We start from the raw sequence: 17,615 nt of genomic DNA, 5'->3' as shown, positions 1-17,615 counted from the left end.
TAAGCCATATTTGGTTTTCTCTGTTTAAAAAGTTCCACTGGAGAATAACCAGGATTTTGGGATTATAAATGAGAAAAGTGAATGCAATACTTAATATCTAAATATTTTACTGTCTATTTTCTGTTCAAGCTAATTATAAGACCTCTTTAGAAAACTGACAAAAAATATAAATGGAAAATTGACATTTTCTCTGGTTCCTCTTGTTTTCCAGGTGTCAGCTGTGATGCATGTTTAAAAGGAAATTTTCGAGGCCGCAGATATAAGTGCTTAATTTGTTACGACTACGACCTGTGTGCATCTTGTTATGAAAGTGGGGCTACTACTACAAGGCACACAACTGATCATCCAATGCAGTGCATATTAACAAGAGTAGATTTTGGTAGGTATCTTTGAGAATGGCATTGTTGGCATTTTTTTTGTATGAATAAAATAATCATTCCTTAAGACTAAATGGAAAAAAAATAATTTAGTATTGGGAGAATATTGGATGTTTGGTTATGTTCAAATTCCATTGTAATTAATAAAATGTTTGGGATTAATAAAACATTCTTTTGATAGCTAGATAGTTAGGGTTTAACATCTTATGTACCTCACAAACGTATCTTGCCTCTAAGAATTTCAGGCTCAAATATTATTGCAGCATTTTAAATGTGACAATTTTAAATTTATTTTATCAGTTTTATTTGATGCATAATGAAATTAATATTCAAAACAGTAAATTAGTGGGAGACAATTTAATTGGATTAAACAATTAGAGGAGGAGTGACAGAGGGTCAAGTAAGGAGAGTAGGATAGGCATCAGTTAGCTCCAATGAAAGTGCTACTGAATGCGCCATGTGTGAAACCTTGATAGGAATTGGCGTTTGTGATTTTTGTTCGGTAGTGGCCAGAGGGGCATCTGTATTTTGAGTGATTCTTGCATGACAGTTATTGGGTTTTTCTTCTTGGACTTAGGGCTAGTAGGGGGTGATGGAGGTTAAGAACTGTTCATTACAGGATGGTTAATGAATGCAGTAAACTGTAGAGTTAGCATTTTGGATTTTTGGAGTTCATAATGCTTATGCAACACAAGTCCTTACTAGCATTTTTTTTCCTGTTAAATTTGTCTTCCATGAAAGTTTTCTTTTTATGGCTGTTGCTCATGCTTTCATGGTGGAGTGTTTGGATTGAGGCGGCAGAGTTCATGGTTGCCATTCTATGTAAGCCTTGGGCATGCTTGACATCAGTTTCTCGCAGCATTGCGGATGAAGAGAGGATTACTTTGCAAATAAATATTGTTGCTGTAGATTTCCCAAGGTTGGGGCTTGGGGACATGGTTTGCTTTGGTGTTTCTTCCACCCAAGCCAATAAATATGCTCTGCTGTGTTTTACACTCAATTGCACTTCAAACTATACTTCTATAGTTACTCTGTTATGTATTGCTTCTTTTTTATCTGCAGCAAAGTTCCATTAGAGTTCAGGTTCAGTCTTAGTGTCTGATTTTTCTTTAATTCAATTTTTATTGCAATAATTATTTGACTGCTCTAAAGGAGATTCTCCAGCAATTCGATTTTTAAATTAGCTGAAGACCGATTTCGATTGGCAGTGTTTTCTGGTGTATTTAATTGTTCCAGGGAAGCAACAATCGATCCTCAGTTTATAAAGGAATTGCAAGAGTGAAATCCTGATATTTTCATTCAATACCTTTGCAGTGCCACCTACTGTTGGATGTCACATGGAGCATGAGACAATTTTTTTGAATAATTAACAGAGCGGTTTTCAAATTTATGTTTATGTTCTTAAAAGTTAAAGCTCTATCAACTTTCAAAAGAGGAACGTTATGGCAGCTTAAAATGTAAATATTCAGAATAGTAGTGGCAGTTAATTAAACTAAACAAATCAAACTTTCTGAGATCTTCGTTTCAATGGGTGCAGACTTGATTAAATCAAATATTTGGTGGCCAACTTCAAGGTTTTATCTTTTAATAATGTCACACCACTTGACCATCTCTATGATTGAGGTTGGAGAGAGTATCATTCTATTTGAAGCAAGTTTTGAGTTGCTGCTGTACATCCAATAGATAGCTAGTATTTACCACAGTGTCGAGAGAATGGGTATTGAATATAAATAAGATGCCAGCTAATCTTAATCTCTTTAGGGCTATTCAAGTAAATTACCAAGTTTTTAATCATCTTCTTTAAAAGTTGCCGGTTTAGTGTGCGCATCTTTTCTCTGAAAATTTTCCATTGAACATTGTGATTACTTGATTGTGTTTTGAAATATTGAAATTCTGGACGGTTAGTTTTCATAGAATGAATATAATTTTAATGCAGCATATAAACGATGGATCCAAACATAATAGTAAGGTAAACCATTTTCTGTGGGTATTGTTGAAAAACAGAAATTCTATTTATAGTGACCTTCTCTACAGAAGATTGACATACTAATTGGGTAAAGAAAAGTAGGATTAACTAAAATTGTGCTTCAAATTTCATTTTTCATTTTTAGGCCTCAGTTTATATATGTACACATTATTTTTATCTTTTCAAATTTAAGATTAAGAGTTCACCAGTAAACCCAAAGCTTGCCAAGAAGCTCAGACTTTTGTTTTTGAAACCTCGAGTTATTTGGATTGTAAAGCATATTGATTTACTTAGTTCTCTTCCATGGATTGGAATCAAACTGATACTCCCAGTAATATATTTTAAATTGGTAAAAGGACTGTTTATGAGCTACTCCTATACAAAGAAGAAAAGTTGAAAATGCCACATGTGAGGGCAATATATGAATGCATCTCAAACGTAGAAAGTGCACCCCAGGAATAGGCCCTTAAGCTCACTATATCTATTCTGAACATGATATCAAGCTAAATTCATTAATCTCCTGTGTTTGCATGTGATCCACATCACTCTTTTCCCTGACATTCATGTGCCTATTTAAAAGCCTTTTAAACACCAATATCATATTGACTTCCATCACCACCTCTAGCAACATATACCACTGACTCTTTTAAAAGCTCCTTTTCCATTGCTCTCTTTTCCCATTGAAAATGTTTCCCTTTTACCTATACATATAATTCCCATTTAAAAATTGCTATTGGTGACAATTCCATTTGTTTCAGGGCATTGCATTCTGCTTGTTATAAAAAGTGACTTCGAAATAATTTCTCATACCCATCACAAAAACCCTTTGTGCTCTTTCTCCCCACCCTCGCCTAATTCCCCGAACAATATTTTTGCCAGTTATCTCAATATATGCATCTAGCTAGTTTCTGTGTCAATTTATAATTTTGAACCCCCATCAACTTACACCCCCAGCTGTTCTCATCTCAAAACACTCATTACTTATGTAATTCTGGTAAATCTCTTCTTTATCCTTTTCAGTATTTTGGTAACTGTTGAGTCCCAAATTGGATAGTGCTACAGTAGAATCCAAATCAGTAAACGTTTTCCATAAACTCCCTTGCTTCTGTATTCCATGTCTCTGTAAAGCCAGAGTTCCATTGTCTTCTTAAAGTTGCAACAGCATCTCTTCATTTTTGTCTCCCTATTTTTTTGCATTAAAACTTAAATGCCACTTATCTGCCTGTATCTTCCTGACATCTGGTGCTAACACACTTTTGTATTATTTTAAAGTATTGAAATTAATTGATCTGCCAAAGTCTTATTCAAAATATGGATCAAAATATGTATTAAAAAGAACACCCATCCCTCCAGTTTGATAAACAACTGTTTGCTTCTGCTAACAGATCCTAATGCATTACGAATCCATGTTGCCAGGGGCTTCGGTTATGGCATCATCAATTAGAAACACTTGAAGGTCTTTTGAATGTCAGTATACACATCATTTAGCTTTCCCTGTTATTTCATGGAAGGTTTATCAGATCTGAATTATCTTTAAATCCACCATTGTCAATTATTAACTCGCATTCCTGCAAATTAAAAAAGTATACAAAATTTAAGTGATTTTTTTAAAGTTTCTAATGAAGTCTGTTACAAATACAAGGATTGGATGTTTAAAAATTGTTTTGAAAAGAATTTCCCACTATATAATTAATTGTAATATATTGTTAAGTATCTTTGGCCAGGCAAATGTTTTCTTGGCTCCCAAACCACTCCTGTCAAATTTGTAAACACCTTTCGCTCTTATTTCAGTTCCTAATCTCTTTTCTTTTCTCCACTTCCAATTACCCAGTTTTACCCTTCCCAAATATTTTACCCTTTCCTTCCAAATCTTAGCTACACTCCTCTAATGTATCCCCGTTTCTTCACGAGTTTCCCTTCACCCCCTTCCCAAATTATTCCCTTTTGTTCTTTCTCTTCCTATTTCTGTCATCCATTTCATTTCTCCCAACTTATTTATCTCCCCATGTCCCCCCCATCATGATATCTCCCCCCCCCCCCCCCCCCCCCCAAGATAATAAAATGTATTACCTGCTCTTTGATTTGGCTTCATTTGAATCCAGTCCCATGTCATGCTTTAGACTTTCAGTGATATATGGAGTGACCTAGCGGGTCACCTAGGGACTTAAAACACTCTAGATGGCAACCTATCACTTTCTCAAAGAACTTGGGTGATCCCATACCCAGTTTATTCCTGTTCATGTCCATGTGTTATCTAACTGGGATTACTGGATGCAATCAATCATCAGCAAAATTAGATTTTGTTTCCCCACCCTTTCCACTTTTTTTTAACATAAAGGGTAATTGTGCCTCATCCGTTGCCCCTTTTTGATGCATGCTATTTCATGATTGTTTCATGATCTAATCCAGTGCCACATCAACAGTTCAACAGAGCTTTATTTGTCATTCGGTACCAAGGTACCGAACGAAACTACATAGCAGTCACCCACAAAAAAGAACACAAGACACATGACCCCAACACAAACGTCCATCACAGTGACTCCAAACACCCCCTCACTGTGATGGAGGCAACAAAACTTCCACTCTCTTCCCCACGCCCACGGACAGACAGCTCGTCCCCGACCGACCCGCACAGTCCCCGCAAGGGGATGGAAGTCCCCGCGGCCGAGTCGCACCGGGCGCTGAGACGTCTCGCGGCCGAACCGGGCGATGGAAGGCCCCGCGACCGAGCCGTGCGCAGCTAAGTCCCGCGGCCGAGCCGCACCGGGCGATGGAAGGCCCCGCGGCCGAGCCGCACCGGGCGATGGAAGGCTCCGCGGCCAAGCAGCACCGGGCGATGTTAAGTCCAGCGGCCGAGCCGCACCAGCGATGAAAAGTCCCGCGGCCGAGCCGCGCCGGGCGATGTTGGGCCCCGCGGCCCGGGCACTGTTAAGTCCAGCGGCCGAGCCGCACCAGCGATGTTAGGCCCCGCGGCAGAGCAGCACCGGGCACTGTTAAGTCCAGCGGCCGAGCTGCACCAGCGATGTTAGGCCCCGCGGCCGAGCCGCACCGGGCGATGGAAGGCCCCGCGGCCAAGCCGCACCGGGCACTGTTAAGTCCAGCGGCCAGGCCGCACCAGCGATGTTAGGCCCCGCGGCTGAGCCGCACCGGGCGATGGAAGGCCCCGCGGCCAAGCCGCACCGGGCACTGTTAAGTCCAGCGGCCGAGCCGCGCCGGGCGATGTTAAGTCCAGCGGCCGAGCCGCACCGGGCGATGGAAGGCCCCGCGGCCGAGCCGCACCCCGCGCCGTGAGGAAGAGACCTAAAAGAGAAAGGTTTCCCCCACCCCCCCCCACCCACACCACCACCCACACCACCACCCCCCACACATACACAACCAAAAAAAAACAAAAAAACATCCTAACACCGACACACAACAAAAAAAAAGGAAAAAAGACGAACAGACTGCTAGCGAGCCGCAGCCGTTAGGCGCCGCCACTTCCACTGACCATTATAAACATTCTTTTAATCAGAAGAGGCATACTATAGAAAAGGCACCATCAGTCCAAGAAATTTGCCTTACTGCTCTTCTTTGTAGTCTAAAAAATATAATTTTAACCTGACTTTGGATACATACAAACATGAAAACTGAAATCAGATTTCTGAGTATCTACTGCTTTCACTGAAAGGATGAGCAATTTACTCCAAAATTTTGATATGTTCATAAAAATACATTTATGTTGGAATGGGTATATTGCCAATAAAATGGTCATAATGGGTGATTATAACTTGAGTGCTGTGGCTGTCAATTGTTTCATGAGCGTTCTTGGTGGAAACACTTGTAGATGCATTTATCTTGAATTCATGATGAGTTTACAAGATAAGTTTCAATTGTTTTTGATATAGGACGTATTATTCAGTGGACCCTCTATAAATATGTGATCATTCCGGGAACATGTTAGTAATGAGTTCAGTGCCACAGCTAATAAGAGTTGCTGTCTCATGACTTCAGTGACCCGGGTTCAAACCTGACCCTTGGTACTGTGTGTGTGGAATTTGCATATTCTGTGTGATTGTGTGAGTGTCTTTGAGATGCTCTGGTCTTCTCCCACATCTCATACACATGTAGGTTGATTGTCTACTGCAAAATTGCCCTGGCCTCTGGCTGAAATATTTGGCCACCAATGTCATGACAGAAATGGGGAAAAGTGTGGAATATTAGCTATGCATTCTTGATGTCAGTCTTCAAAATAATGCATGAGATATAGTTGTTCACATGGCCTCTCCTGGGGAACAATAGGATTGTTAACATTTAAATTGAGAAATTGTGAATTGAATGCCCATCAGCTCAAAAGAAAGTCAATTGATGAAGCAAGTGATGTCTTAAAGGATTCTTTTTTTAGGTATACTGCGTCTGACATGGCATTGGTTGTGGCTTGCAGCAGACTTGGCCATCAATGCTTATGTTAATTATGATTCTAGTCAGTGGAAAGCTCTCCCTGATCTCCATTCATATTCACCTGTCTGCTTGGTGATGCACTTGATAAACTGCTATCTTGATGCTTAAAATGGATGCCTCACTTGCAGAGTTCAGCACATTTGTTCATGTTCAGGTCACAGATTTAATTAAATCTGGTGCTAAATTGTGTTAGTGGAATCCAAATCAACAGCGTAAGGGCAGGCAAAAGGTGAGTAAGATTGATTCCTGAGATGGTGGTTTGGTCATGTGAGGAGATATTAAGCAGACGCTCAAGTTCAGAAGCATGAAGTATGATCTCATTAAAACATGAAAATTAGTGTGGGGCTTGACGATAAATGTGACAATCGATGTTTTCCATGGCTGGGATGTACAGACCAGGGGTCTGTATGGTCATTCTTAGTAGTGATTAGACCAAGTGGACCCGTTGAGTCCAAACCTCTCCTGCATTGGTGCAGCACCCCCTCCTCCCCTCCCCTCCACCCTCCCCTTCACCCATCCCCTTCACCCATCCCCTTCACCCATCCCCTTCACCCATCCCCTTCACCCATCCCCTTCACCCATCCCCTTCACCCATCCCCTTCACCCCTCTCTCCCCCCCTCTCTCCCCCCCTCTCTCCCCCCCTCTCTCCCCCCCTCTCTCCCCCCCTCTCTCCCCCCCCCTCTCTCCCCCCCTCTTCTCTCTCCCCCCCCCTCTCTCTCCCAGTGCCAGCCAGATCTGCGCCGCTCCTCCACTCTCTTCCCCTGCCCCATCTCCCTCTAGCGCAGCAAAATAAGAATAAACATGTATTGTAGTTGTTGTTCAGAAGCCCCGCATTCCCGGGCTGAACGGCGGCGGTGGCAGTGAGGAGGGAAGTTTCCTTGGGTTTGTTGTTTGCGAGGGGGTGCTGCCTTGTCCCGGCTCTGGGTCGGTGGCGATCTGCTCTCCGGTGAACCTTCGCCGGCAGCTTCTGTCTCCAATCGCCACCGTCGCGGTTCCACGGCTCCGGGACAAGTTAAAGAGTCGGGGAGAGTTGAGGGGAACGCTGCATAAAGGAAAAAAAACTACAAAATCATTGTAGTTTTTACTAATTAACCATAGATACACCAATTTAACAGTTTTGAATACAGTATTTTCTTACCTATGGAGAAAAACTCAAAAAAAACTTTAATGTTTGCTGGATTTTAGTCCTTGAAAATTAATTTTTTTGACCTTGAAAGTCCTTGAAAAGTCCTTGATTTTTTTTACTGTTCCAAGTGTACGAATCCTGGGTCACATGTCTACATGTGGAAATAATTCGCTGGAGTTAATTTGCCAAACTGAAACAGAAATTGGGAATGCAGATGCTTTGCTCCCTATTCATGGTGGGCAAGCGCCTGTTGATGTGGTGCAAGGAGCTATTTTCTGGTGCAGGTATGGCCAATATATTGCTTCAGCACAGTAGCAGTCTTGTGAGCTATCTTCTGTTTCATCTGGAGATCCACAGTGGGTCATGTCATTCAGGTTGTGATGTACAGATCTTCAGAAAAAATGGGGAGGCATAGGGGATGGAATGTATCCAACGTAACACACATTCTGATGGCCACCTTTGTGTCAAGGTGTAGGTCGAGGCTGATTATGCAAACACCAATTCTCATTTCATGCTGAGGTTTTTACTTCTCTGGTGATGCAAACGATGGGCCTCGCCATGTTGCCACACAATGGAGGCATGAGTGGCATTAATGCAATGTAAGAAAATGCAAGGAACTGATTGTTCAGTGAAAATAGAGAAGGACATATACCAATTGTATTTACTTGTACATTATGGCCAAAGCATACTTTTAAAATGTAAAAAATTGGATTCATTTCCCCAATATTAGCGAGGATTACTTAAAGTGTAAGATTCAAAAGGTAGCAGATGATGGAATCTGGAGCAAAAATAAAACCGTTGAGGAACAGCAGGTCAGGCAGCATCAGGGGGCAAAATGGACATAGTTAATGTTTTGAGTTCAGACACCCTCTCAAGTCCAGAGGAAGGGCCTTGACCTGAAACATCGATTGTGTCCATTTCCCTCCACGGATGCTGCTTAACCCACTGAGTTCCTCCAGCGGTTTACTTTTTGCCTAAATGTGAAAAGTTCAGAAGGAGGTAGAACTTTTGAAGTGCATCCAGGAGAGCTTTCTGAGCTGGTACAGTGTGTGCCTAGAGAACGGGCTGTTCTTGGATATGATCTTGGTGGACATGTAATTAGAGTGCAATTGGAGAACATTTTTAAGATAACTATGTTTCAAGGGAGTTGTGGAAAAGGATAAGAATAGACCAGAAACAAAGATGTTGAACAGCAGTAGGAGTCAACATTGTATATATTTGTAGTTAAAGGGCCTGTCCCAGTTAGGCGATTTTAAGGCGACTAGACTGTCGCCGAACGTTCGCCAGGGTGTCGCGGGCATGATCGTGAGGAATCTTCAATGAATCGTAGCGGATCTCGGCGCGTCACGGAAAAATTTACCTGCTAGAAATTTCTCTGCAACAGCTGGCTTGTCGCCAGGTATCGTAGCTTATTGCGGGCGCTGTCGCATGCTGTCCCCAGGTTTGCTAGGTTGTCGCAGATGCATTTAGAAGCACATAATATTAAATTAAGAAAAGGCATTTGAAGATACCAGAAGATAGTTTTGTTTAACCAATTTATTTACCGTCAGGACATTTGACAGGTAGATTGGAGGCGACAGTTTGACGGTCAGGTAAGCGTGGGAATTTTGCGATGTTTCCGAAGACGGTGTAATCTCTTAGCCAGGTGATAGTTTCACAAAAAAAGTAACTTGTATCGATCTGACTCGGCATTGATGTGGTCATTGTCGTAGGGTAAAAGAAAATTTTGGCGATCTGCTACGACTTTGGCAGTCGCCTTAAAAATCACGTAACTGGGACAGGCCCTTAAGTCTGCATCGTGCATGTGAGAGTCTTTCTAGAGTGGGAGTTCGGTGGCAACTTTATGATAATCATGAAAGGTAAGGATAACAAACTTAAGGAGCCTTAGTTGCCAAGAGATATTGAGGATTGGATAAAGAAAACAAAGGGAGCATGGAAGCAGTGGAGAGCATGGGGCAGGCCTGCCACAAGTTTAGGAAGTGTTTAGTTTAGAGATACAGCACGGAAATAGGCCCTTTGGCCCACCAAGTCCGCGTCGACTAGCTATCACCCCGTACATTAACACTATCCCACATACTAGGGACAATTTACAATTTTATCGAGCTAATTAGCTTACACACCTATACGTCTTTAGAGTGTGGGGGGAAACCCGAGCGCCTGGAGAAAACACACACGAACACAGGGAGAACATACAAACTCCGTACAGACAGCACCTGTGGACAGGATCAAACCTGATCTCTGGTGCAGTAAGGCAGCAACTCTACCGCTGCGCCACTGTGCCGCCCTTTGGGGGGGGGGGGGGGTGGGGGGGGCAGATACTTAAAAACATTACTGGCAGACAAGAGTAAGGATAACCTCAACATTTTTTTAAGTATAGGTCAGGGCAAGAGGTTGAAATAAAAATTAATCAAAGGAATCATCCAATGCTAGGCATTTTAGTTTTGGGTTTATTGTCACCTCTACCGAGGTACAGTGAAAAGCTTTGTTTTGCATGCTGTCGAATTAGATCATATAATACTGTACATAAAGATAATCACATCAAACTCAAGTACAATAGATGGGGTAAAGGGGAAGGTACAGAGTGTAGAATATAGTTCTCAGCATTGGAGCACAATATTTCCATAGACAAAGTTCAATGTCCACAATGTGGTAGAGGTGAGTCGGACAGTATCGCTTAGACTGTTCAGAAGCCTGATAACGGGAAGAATTTGTTCCTGAGTCTGAAGAAGGGTCCTAACCCGCAAAGTTCTCCAGAGATGCTGCATAACCTGCTCAGTTACTCCAGCACTGTTTTTTTTGTAAACAAGCATCTGCAGTTGCATGTGTCTCAGTTATAGGACAATAGCTGTTTCTGAACCTGGTGGTGTGGGATTTCTGACTTCTGTACCTCCTGCCGGATGGTAACGGTGAGGAGAGTGCTTGGCTCAGGTGGTGATGGTCATTGATGGTAAAGGCTTCTTGCTTTCCTGTGCATTGCAATGGCTATATCATTCCACGATGCAACCAGTCATGATACTTTATATAGTATATTTGTAAAATTTATTCAAAGACCTCTTAAAATATAGGAAAGTAAAGGTGCTGGAGCACTTTCTTTGTAATTGCATCTATTTGTTGGACCCTGGAGAGGTCATCTGAGATGTTAATGGTCAGGAATTTGAAGTTGCTAACCCTCCACCACTAACCTACCAATGAAAACTGGCAGCAGACTAAGAACGAAGATTAGAGAAGGTTTGAACACATGTTCAAAAAATATTGGTTAGGCCGTATCTGGAACTCTGTATGCAATTCTGGTGCTGCAATTTTGGAACGATGTTATTGCATTGGTGAACCATTCATAATAGAACTGGTGGAAAATTAAGAAAGCTTTTCATATTGATGGGGCTGTACATGTCCCATTTTATTTTTGAGTGCATCCCAGAAATTAACATTATTAATAAAGATCATGCACCTTGCAGAATCTCATTCCTTTTCTCCACTTCCCTCCTCTGACTGCTGATTTTTGTTTGGTTACATGACAAATGACATGTAGTAGATGGTTTCTAATTTTTCTCTGCTTGAAATTTCACGTTGATGCTGAGCAAGAAACATTTGTTCTTCTTGAGCAGTTTGCAGCAGTATTGAACATGGCCAAATGCACAATATTTTCTTTTTATTCTGCTCGTATAGCATGCCATAACACTAAATTCAGTTAAACGCTGCATTTACATGAATTTTTCTGCTTCCCATATTAAATGTTTGAGATTGCTGGACTGAGACTTCAATGGTTGTTCTAATTTGTTGTTTCTGCATTCTGTACAATTTATGAATTGTCACAGAAGCTAACAGCGTTAATCTCTCGTAGGATGTTTACTACATGCAGTAAGCACCCTTTTTTTTGGGGCATAACCCCGTGGTTCTCACGGGCATAACCCCGTGGTTATGGGATAGTTTTTAAGTCGAATCTTGCAGATGAAGGTGTGTTACGATCTTTAGGACCATTATTATATCACATCTCCTGTGGTTAATCTGAGCATTATTTTCTGTGTGGAAATTATATTTCATTGTCGGTATGTAATTGTGCAGTAGTGTAATTGGGAGTATTACAACAGTTACCCATTGTGGTTTGAAAGGATTAATCATCTTTGTGTACATGGTCTTGCAATTGCCTATCCAATCTTTATTGGCAGACCAAATTGACAAAGGAGATCGGGAATAAATTGTTTACCTGTTTTGTTGTGGATGATAAATGAACAAAGTTAATTCAACGTTGGCTGAATTCATTTAATTTTTACCACTGTAAAGTGAGAAAAATATCTCCCCTGATCTTAAAACGATAGCTAATTCCTTTTTAGAAATTGTTTCTTTCCTGACAGCTAATTGCAAGATTCTTCCACCTTCTTGCTGGGCTCAGGCTTGAATCTCATTATGTCATTTAAGATTGGTGTGCTCTTCACTACATTATCTGAAAGTGGAAAGGCAGGATCTCAAATCCTATCCTAATCTGTAGATGTTTCAGCAGTGTGCCAAATAAGTAACCAAGCCCTCTCCAAACAACTTGTTCTTGGCAGATACTCCATGTTAATTTTATGTGCATTGCATTTGCTACAAGTGGTGTGGATGCTTTCATGATTCATAGATATGGCCCCGTGCCAATGTTGAATGAAAGCTAACTGTTTTACAGTGCTTTTTTTTTTTTTAAACAATTAATTCTGAATCCTTTTTGTAAGAAATGAGGAACGCAAATGTACCTAAAAGTGAATTGGGCCAAATTAACGGTGAATGAGAAGGAAACTTTTAACCACCATTGTTATTTAGAATGGTGGAATTATATCACTTTTCAACCAAAACCAACGAGTAATTTCTTGCAATACAGCAGAAGAGTCTCCCAACAGCAATTTGGACCTCAAGTGCTGTGTTTATCGAACGTATTAAGCAATTTCCATCAAATCTTTGGCAAAGCAAGACATGTTGATAAGGCTTGACAGGTGCGTGTAAATGGCATGGTGTACAACATCTTTCTCAATAGAAACATAGTTCATCAAAAGGCTTGTGCACAGCTTAATAAGAAACAAATGTATATGAGGTGCTTCTGGGGTTTAGAATTACACATTTGCATCCGGACAGAACATGAATTAAGCAACCACTGCATGTGCATCTAGGACCATTCTACATGTTAGGATGGCAACCTGTAGAAATATCTGAAGCTCAGTGTTAAGGCAGTTTGACTCTTCCTTGCAGCTATCACTGCCAGCTGACCAAAGTTCGAAAAGTGAGAGGTTGGCCAGTCTACTCTGCCATATCATGGAAGGTTGATTCACCATTGATGGTTGCCTCATTTTCCATTTCCCAGCTTAATTCCAAAATATTATTGGGCATCATGCTGTAGAGAATTTATACACTGCTTTGATTCTTGAACAATAAGATATTGATGTCTGAATTTAAACGGCCTCTGTTGCTGAATATTCTTGACTGTCTCAATCATTTTGTAAGGGCAAACAGCCAAATATTGTAATGTCATAAAAAACTGTAAGAGGTGAGTATATTGTGTAGATGTTTTCTAAAGTTAACACATAAGGAATATTTGCAGTGCTCCTTTTTAGATTGTTAGGTTTAGAAACTATAAAGTCTTAAATTAAAATAATTTAACAGTGGCACAGTTTTCATTTAATCAACCCTCACTGTGCTTTTAACGCCTGCTTGGCTTCCCACCAGCTCTCTTGCACCTTTCTCTCTTGGTCTGGGAAGTTCAATTAATTTGGTGTTTGTATATTGAAATTTGAAGCTCATTTGCTGTACCTTCCCATTACTGCATTCAGTGCTGGATCAGACATTGGTGTCACCATTGATACTGTGATTAAAACCTGCTCACTACCAGTCATTCTGGTGCACCCATGAAAAATTGTTTAGCAGGCAGAAACCTTTTTAGATAGTATTTAGAGATAAACATTCATAAACTTCTAACAGATGAAAAATTGTACAGCTGGACTATTTAGTGCATGAGTCTCTTGATTTGAGGTTAAATCCATATTACTATGAAAGATACATTACAATTTAACAAAAACATCCCCTTCCATTCCCATAATGACCTTTCTTCCAGTTCCTGAAGGAACAGCACCTCATATTCTGCTTGGGTAGCTTACAATTCAAAGATGTGAGCATTGAATTCTCCAATTTTAGGTAATCTCTAAGAAACCCCTCACCCTCCCCTCTCTCCCCATACACCCCTTTTCTTTCTGCATCCCCCCCCCCCACTCCACCCACATTCCTTCTAACTTCACAATTCACAACTCCTAAATCCCTTTGTCTCTTACTTTTTTGTTTACTTTCCTTGCCTTTGTCCAACCATCTGCCTTTCAACCCCTGCCACGCATTGTCCTGCCCTTCCTTTCTTCCAATTTTCTCATCCCCTTCCCCCTCCCATAATCAGTCTGAAGAAGGGACCCAACCCAAAAAGTCACCTCTCCAGGGATGCCGCCTGACCAGCTGAGTTACTCCAGCACTTTGTCTTTTTTTAAAAGGCTTTAATAGGTTGCTTTACTGATTTTTTTTTTTTAATCAGCGCAAATTTATTACCTTATGTGCCAACTACTTGTACAATGCCCATTTTCACACTCATTTCCCTTTGTAGTGTAGACAATGCATTAGATGAGGATTAAGTTTGCCCACCAATCTGTCCTAACAATAAGTATACATCAGGATACCATATTCTCATATACACTTTTCCATCAACCACTTATTTAATTTATTCTTGAACATTGAAACTGGGCTTCGGTTATTTACTCCGGCAGTGCATTGCAAGGCCTCACTATCTTATTCTACTCTTCCTCAGCCTTTGGAAGTGATCTATTTCTTTCAACAATCTTTCATAATTTTACGTCTATCAATTCCCACCCTCTTCTTTTTTACTCGAGTTAAAAGGCTTGAAATATTGGATGTATTTTTATTTTTGTGCTTAAAAATTGAGAATATTTTCAGAAATTGCTGCAAGATTAATAATATTAAAATATGTGAAAATTAACCTGTTGCATTATGTATTCTCAGTTGAGTTTTCAACTTTGTTTAATACTTTTGTGTAGATCCAGGTTCGGGTTATTTTAGGGCGAAAAATAATCCTTTGGAATTTGCACAAAATAGGCAATTGTATGTATTGATCTGTACGTTATTGTTTTGCAGATTTGTATTACGGTGGGGAAGCCTTGTCAGTTGAACAGCCACAGTCTTTTACTTGTCCTTACTGTGGGAAAATGGGGTTCACTGAAACAACTCTCCAGGAACATGTTACTTCAGAGCATGCAGAAACATCAACAGAAGTGGTAAGAGGCATCTAGGACTTTGAAAACAAATGTTTTATGTTGTGGATGAGACTGACAAGGCTACTTTATGGTTCATCTCCAGTTGTCCTTATTAAATTAAGTCAACCACTAATTGTAGGACTGGAGTTACACATAGAACAGACTGGGTAGGGGTGATCGTGCCTTGCATAAAGGACATTAATGACTATTTGGCTTTACTTGATAAAATGATGGCTTTCATTGTGGTTTAAGGTGTATTAAGTTTAATTTCAAAACGTGTGAACTTCTAACCACTGAGAACCTTTCTAATAACCATTAGTTTACTATGAATTTGCTCCATTTACCAGCCAACAGCGATCTAGTGCAGAACCTTGTGACATTAACTCTGGATGCTCAGAATTTCCGTTTTCTGTTTACGTTGCGGACTTCTCTAGTGGGCCATTCTTAGTCACGTGTGTGACCAAAAATTGTGGAATACATCTCTTCTAATTCTGAAAACATTACAGGTATATTGTTTTGTACTGTATATACGACTTATATATTATATATGTCGAAGTTTATCAAGTGACATTTTTATATGTTACTAGCACAAGTGTGCCCGTTGGGCCCGTCCTCGTAGGGTTTCCATTGTAACTGGGAGGACGGGAGGGAGGGAAGGGGGAGGGAGGGAGGTGGGAGGGAGGGAGGTGGGAGGTGTGGAGGGAGGAGGGGAGGGAGGGGGGAGGGGATGGGGAGGGAGAGGGGAGGGAGGGGGGTAGGGGGGAGGGAGGGGGTAGGGGAGTGGGGAGGGGAGTGGGGAGGGGGGAGGAGGGGGACCTCCCCTTTTCCCAGTACCCCTCTTTCCCCGTTGGGCCCATCCTCGTAGGGTTTCCATTGTAACCGGGAGGAGGGGAGGGAGGGAAGGGGAGGGAGGGAGGAGGAAGTTGTGGAGGGAGGAGGGGAGGGGGAGGGAGGAGGGGAGGGAGGGGGGAGGGGGGAGGGAGAGGGGTAGGGGGGAGAGGGAGGGAGGGGAGGGGGGAAGGGAGGGGAACCTCCCCTTTTCCCAGTTCCCCTCTTTCCCCGTTGGGCCCGTCCTCGTAGGGTTTCCATTGTAACCGGGAGGGAGGGAGGGAGGAGGGAGGAGGGGAGGGGGAGGGAGGGGGGGAGGGGAGGGGATGGGGAGGGAGAGGGGAGGGAGGGGGGTAGGGGGAGGGAAGGGGGGAGGAGGGGGATCTCCCCTTTTCCCAGTACCCCTCTTTCCCCGTTGGGCCCGTCCTCGTAGGGTTTCCATTGTAACCGGGAGGAGGGGAGGGAGGGGGAGGGAGGGAGGAGGGAGGTGTGGAGGGAGGAGGGGAGGGAAAGGGGGGGAGGGGAGGGGGGAAGGGGGGGAAGGGGGGAGGTGGAGGGAGGGGGGAGGGAGGGGAGGATGGGGGAACTCCCCTTTTCCCAGTACCCCTCTTCCCAGTACCCCTCTTTCCCCGTTGGGCCCGTCCTCGTAGGGTTTCCATTGTAACCGGGAGGAGGGGAGGGAGGGAAGGGGGAGGGAGGGAGGTGTGGAGGGAGGAGGGGAGGTACCACGTAAAGACCCAACCAATCGGGCGCTAACAGGGAACGTGAAACCCAATGAAAAAAACCGCGTTTTTGGGGAGGGAGGGAGGAGGGAGGTGTGGAGGGAGGAGGGGAGGGGGAGGGAGGGGGGAGGGGAGGGTGGAAGGGGGGGAGTGAGGGGGTAGGGGTGAGGGGGAGGGAGGGGGGAGGGAGGGGGGAGGGGGAGAGGGGAGGGGGGGTAGGGGGGGAGGGAGGGGGGATGGGAGGGGGAAGGGGGGAGGGAGGGGGCTCTCCCCTTTTCCCAGTACCACTCTTTCCCCGTTGGGCCCGTCCTCGTAGGGATTCCATTGTAACCGGGAGGAGGGGAGGGAGGGAGGAGGGAGGAGGGGAGGGAGGGGGGAAGGGGAGGGCGGAAAGGGGGGAGGGGGGAAAGGGGGGAAGGGGGGAGGGGGGGGAGAGGGGAAGGGGGGGAGGTAGGGGAGGGGGAGGGAGGGAGGAGGGAGGAGGGGAGGGAGGGGGGAAGGGGGGAGGGCGGAAAGGGGGGAGGGGGAAAGGGGGAAGGGGGGAGGGAGAGGGGAAGGGGGGGAGAGAGGGGGGAGGTAGGGGAGGGGGAAGGGGGAGGGAGGGGCACAGGGGCATTGTGACGTCACACGCTGAATACCACGGGGGGGGGAAGGGGGGTCTGCTCGAGTTCATCTCACAGGGGCATTGTGACATCACAATGAAGAATAAATCCGCACCGCAGCGCCCCCCTTCTGTCAAAACTTCGATAAATCAGGGGGGGCAGCACTTTTAAACCTCTGTAACTTAAAAAATATGCGTCCGAATTAAATAAAAATATCATTTTCCAGCAGCGAACCGCATGCTGGTTAAGGCGGTACAAAAATCGTGGCGCTACGGTTCACCGTTT

At 43.3% G+C, this 17,615-nt stretch overlaps 1 protein-coding gene across 1 annotated transcript in view; it reads left to right on the top strand.

Moving 5' to 3' along the window:
- kcmf1 (potassium channel modulatory factor 1) overlaps positions 1–17,615 on the top strand; it is a 99,448-nt gene that overhangs the window by 49,233 nt on the left and 32,600 nt on the right. The window contains exons 2-3 of the mRNA XM_078396926.1: positions 212–379; positions 15,060–15,199. Of these exons, the coding sequence (XP_078253052.1) occupies positions 212–379; positions 15,060–15,199 (308 nt within the window). The remainder of the gene's footprint in view (positions 1–211; positions 380–15,059; positions 15,200–17,615) is intronic.

Source organism: Rhinoraja longicauda, chromosome 3, assembly GCF_053455715.1.
Source record: "Rhinoraja longicauda isolate Sanriku21f chromosome 3, sRhiLon1.1, whole genome shotgun sequence".
Classification (NCBI taxonomy): Eukaryota; Metazoa; Chordata; class Chondrichthyes; order Rajiformes; family Arhynchobatidae; genus Rhinoraja; species Rhinoraja longicauda.
The sequence above is the reverse complement of the archived record's forward strand: the minus strand, read 5'-3'. Positions and strand labels throughout refer to the sequence as shown.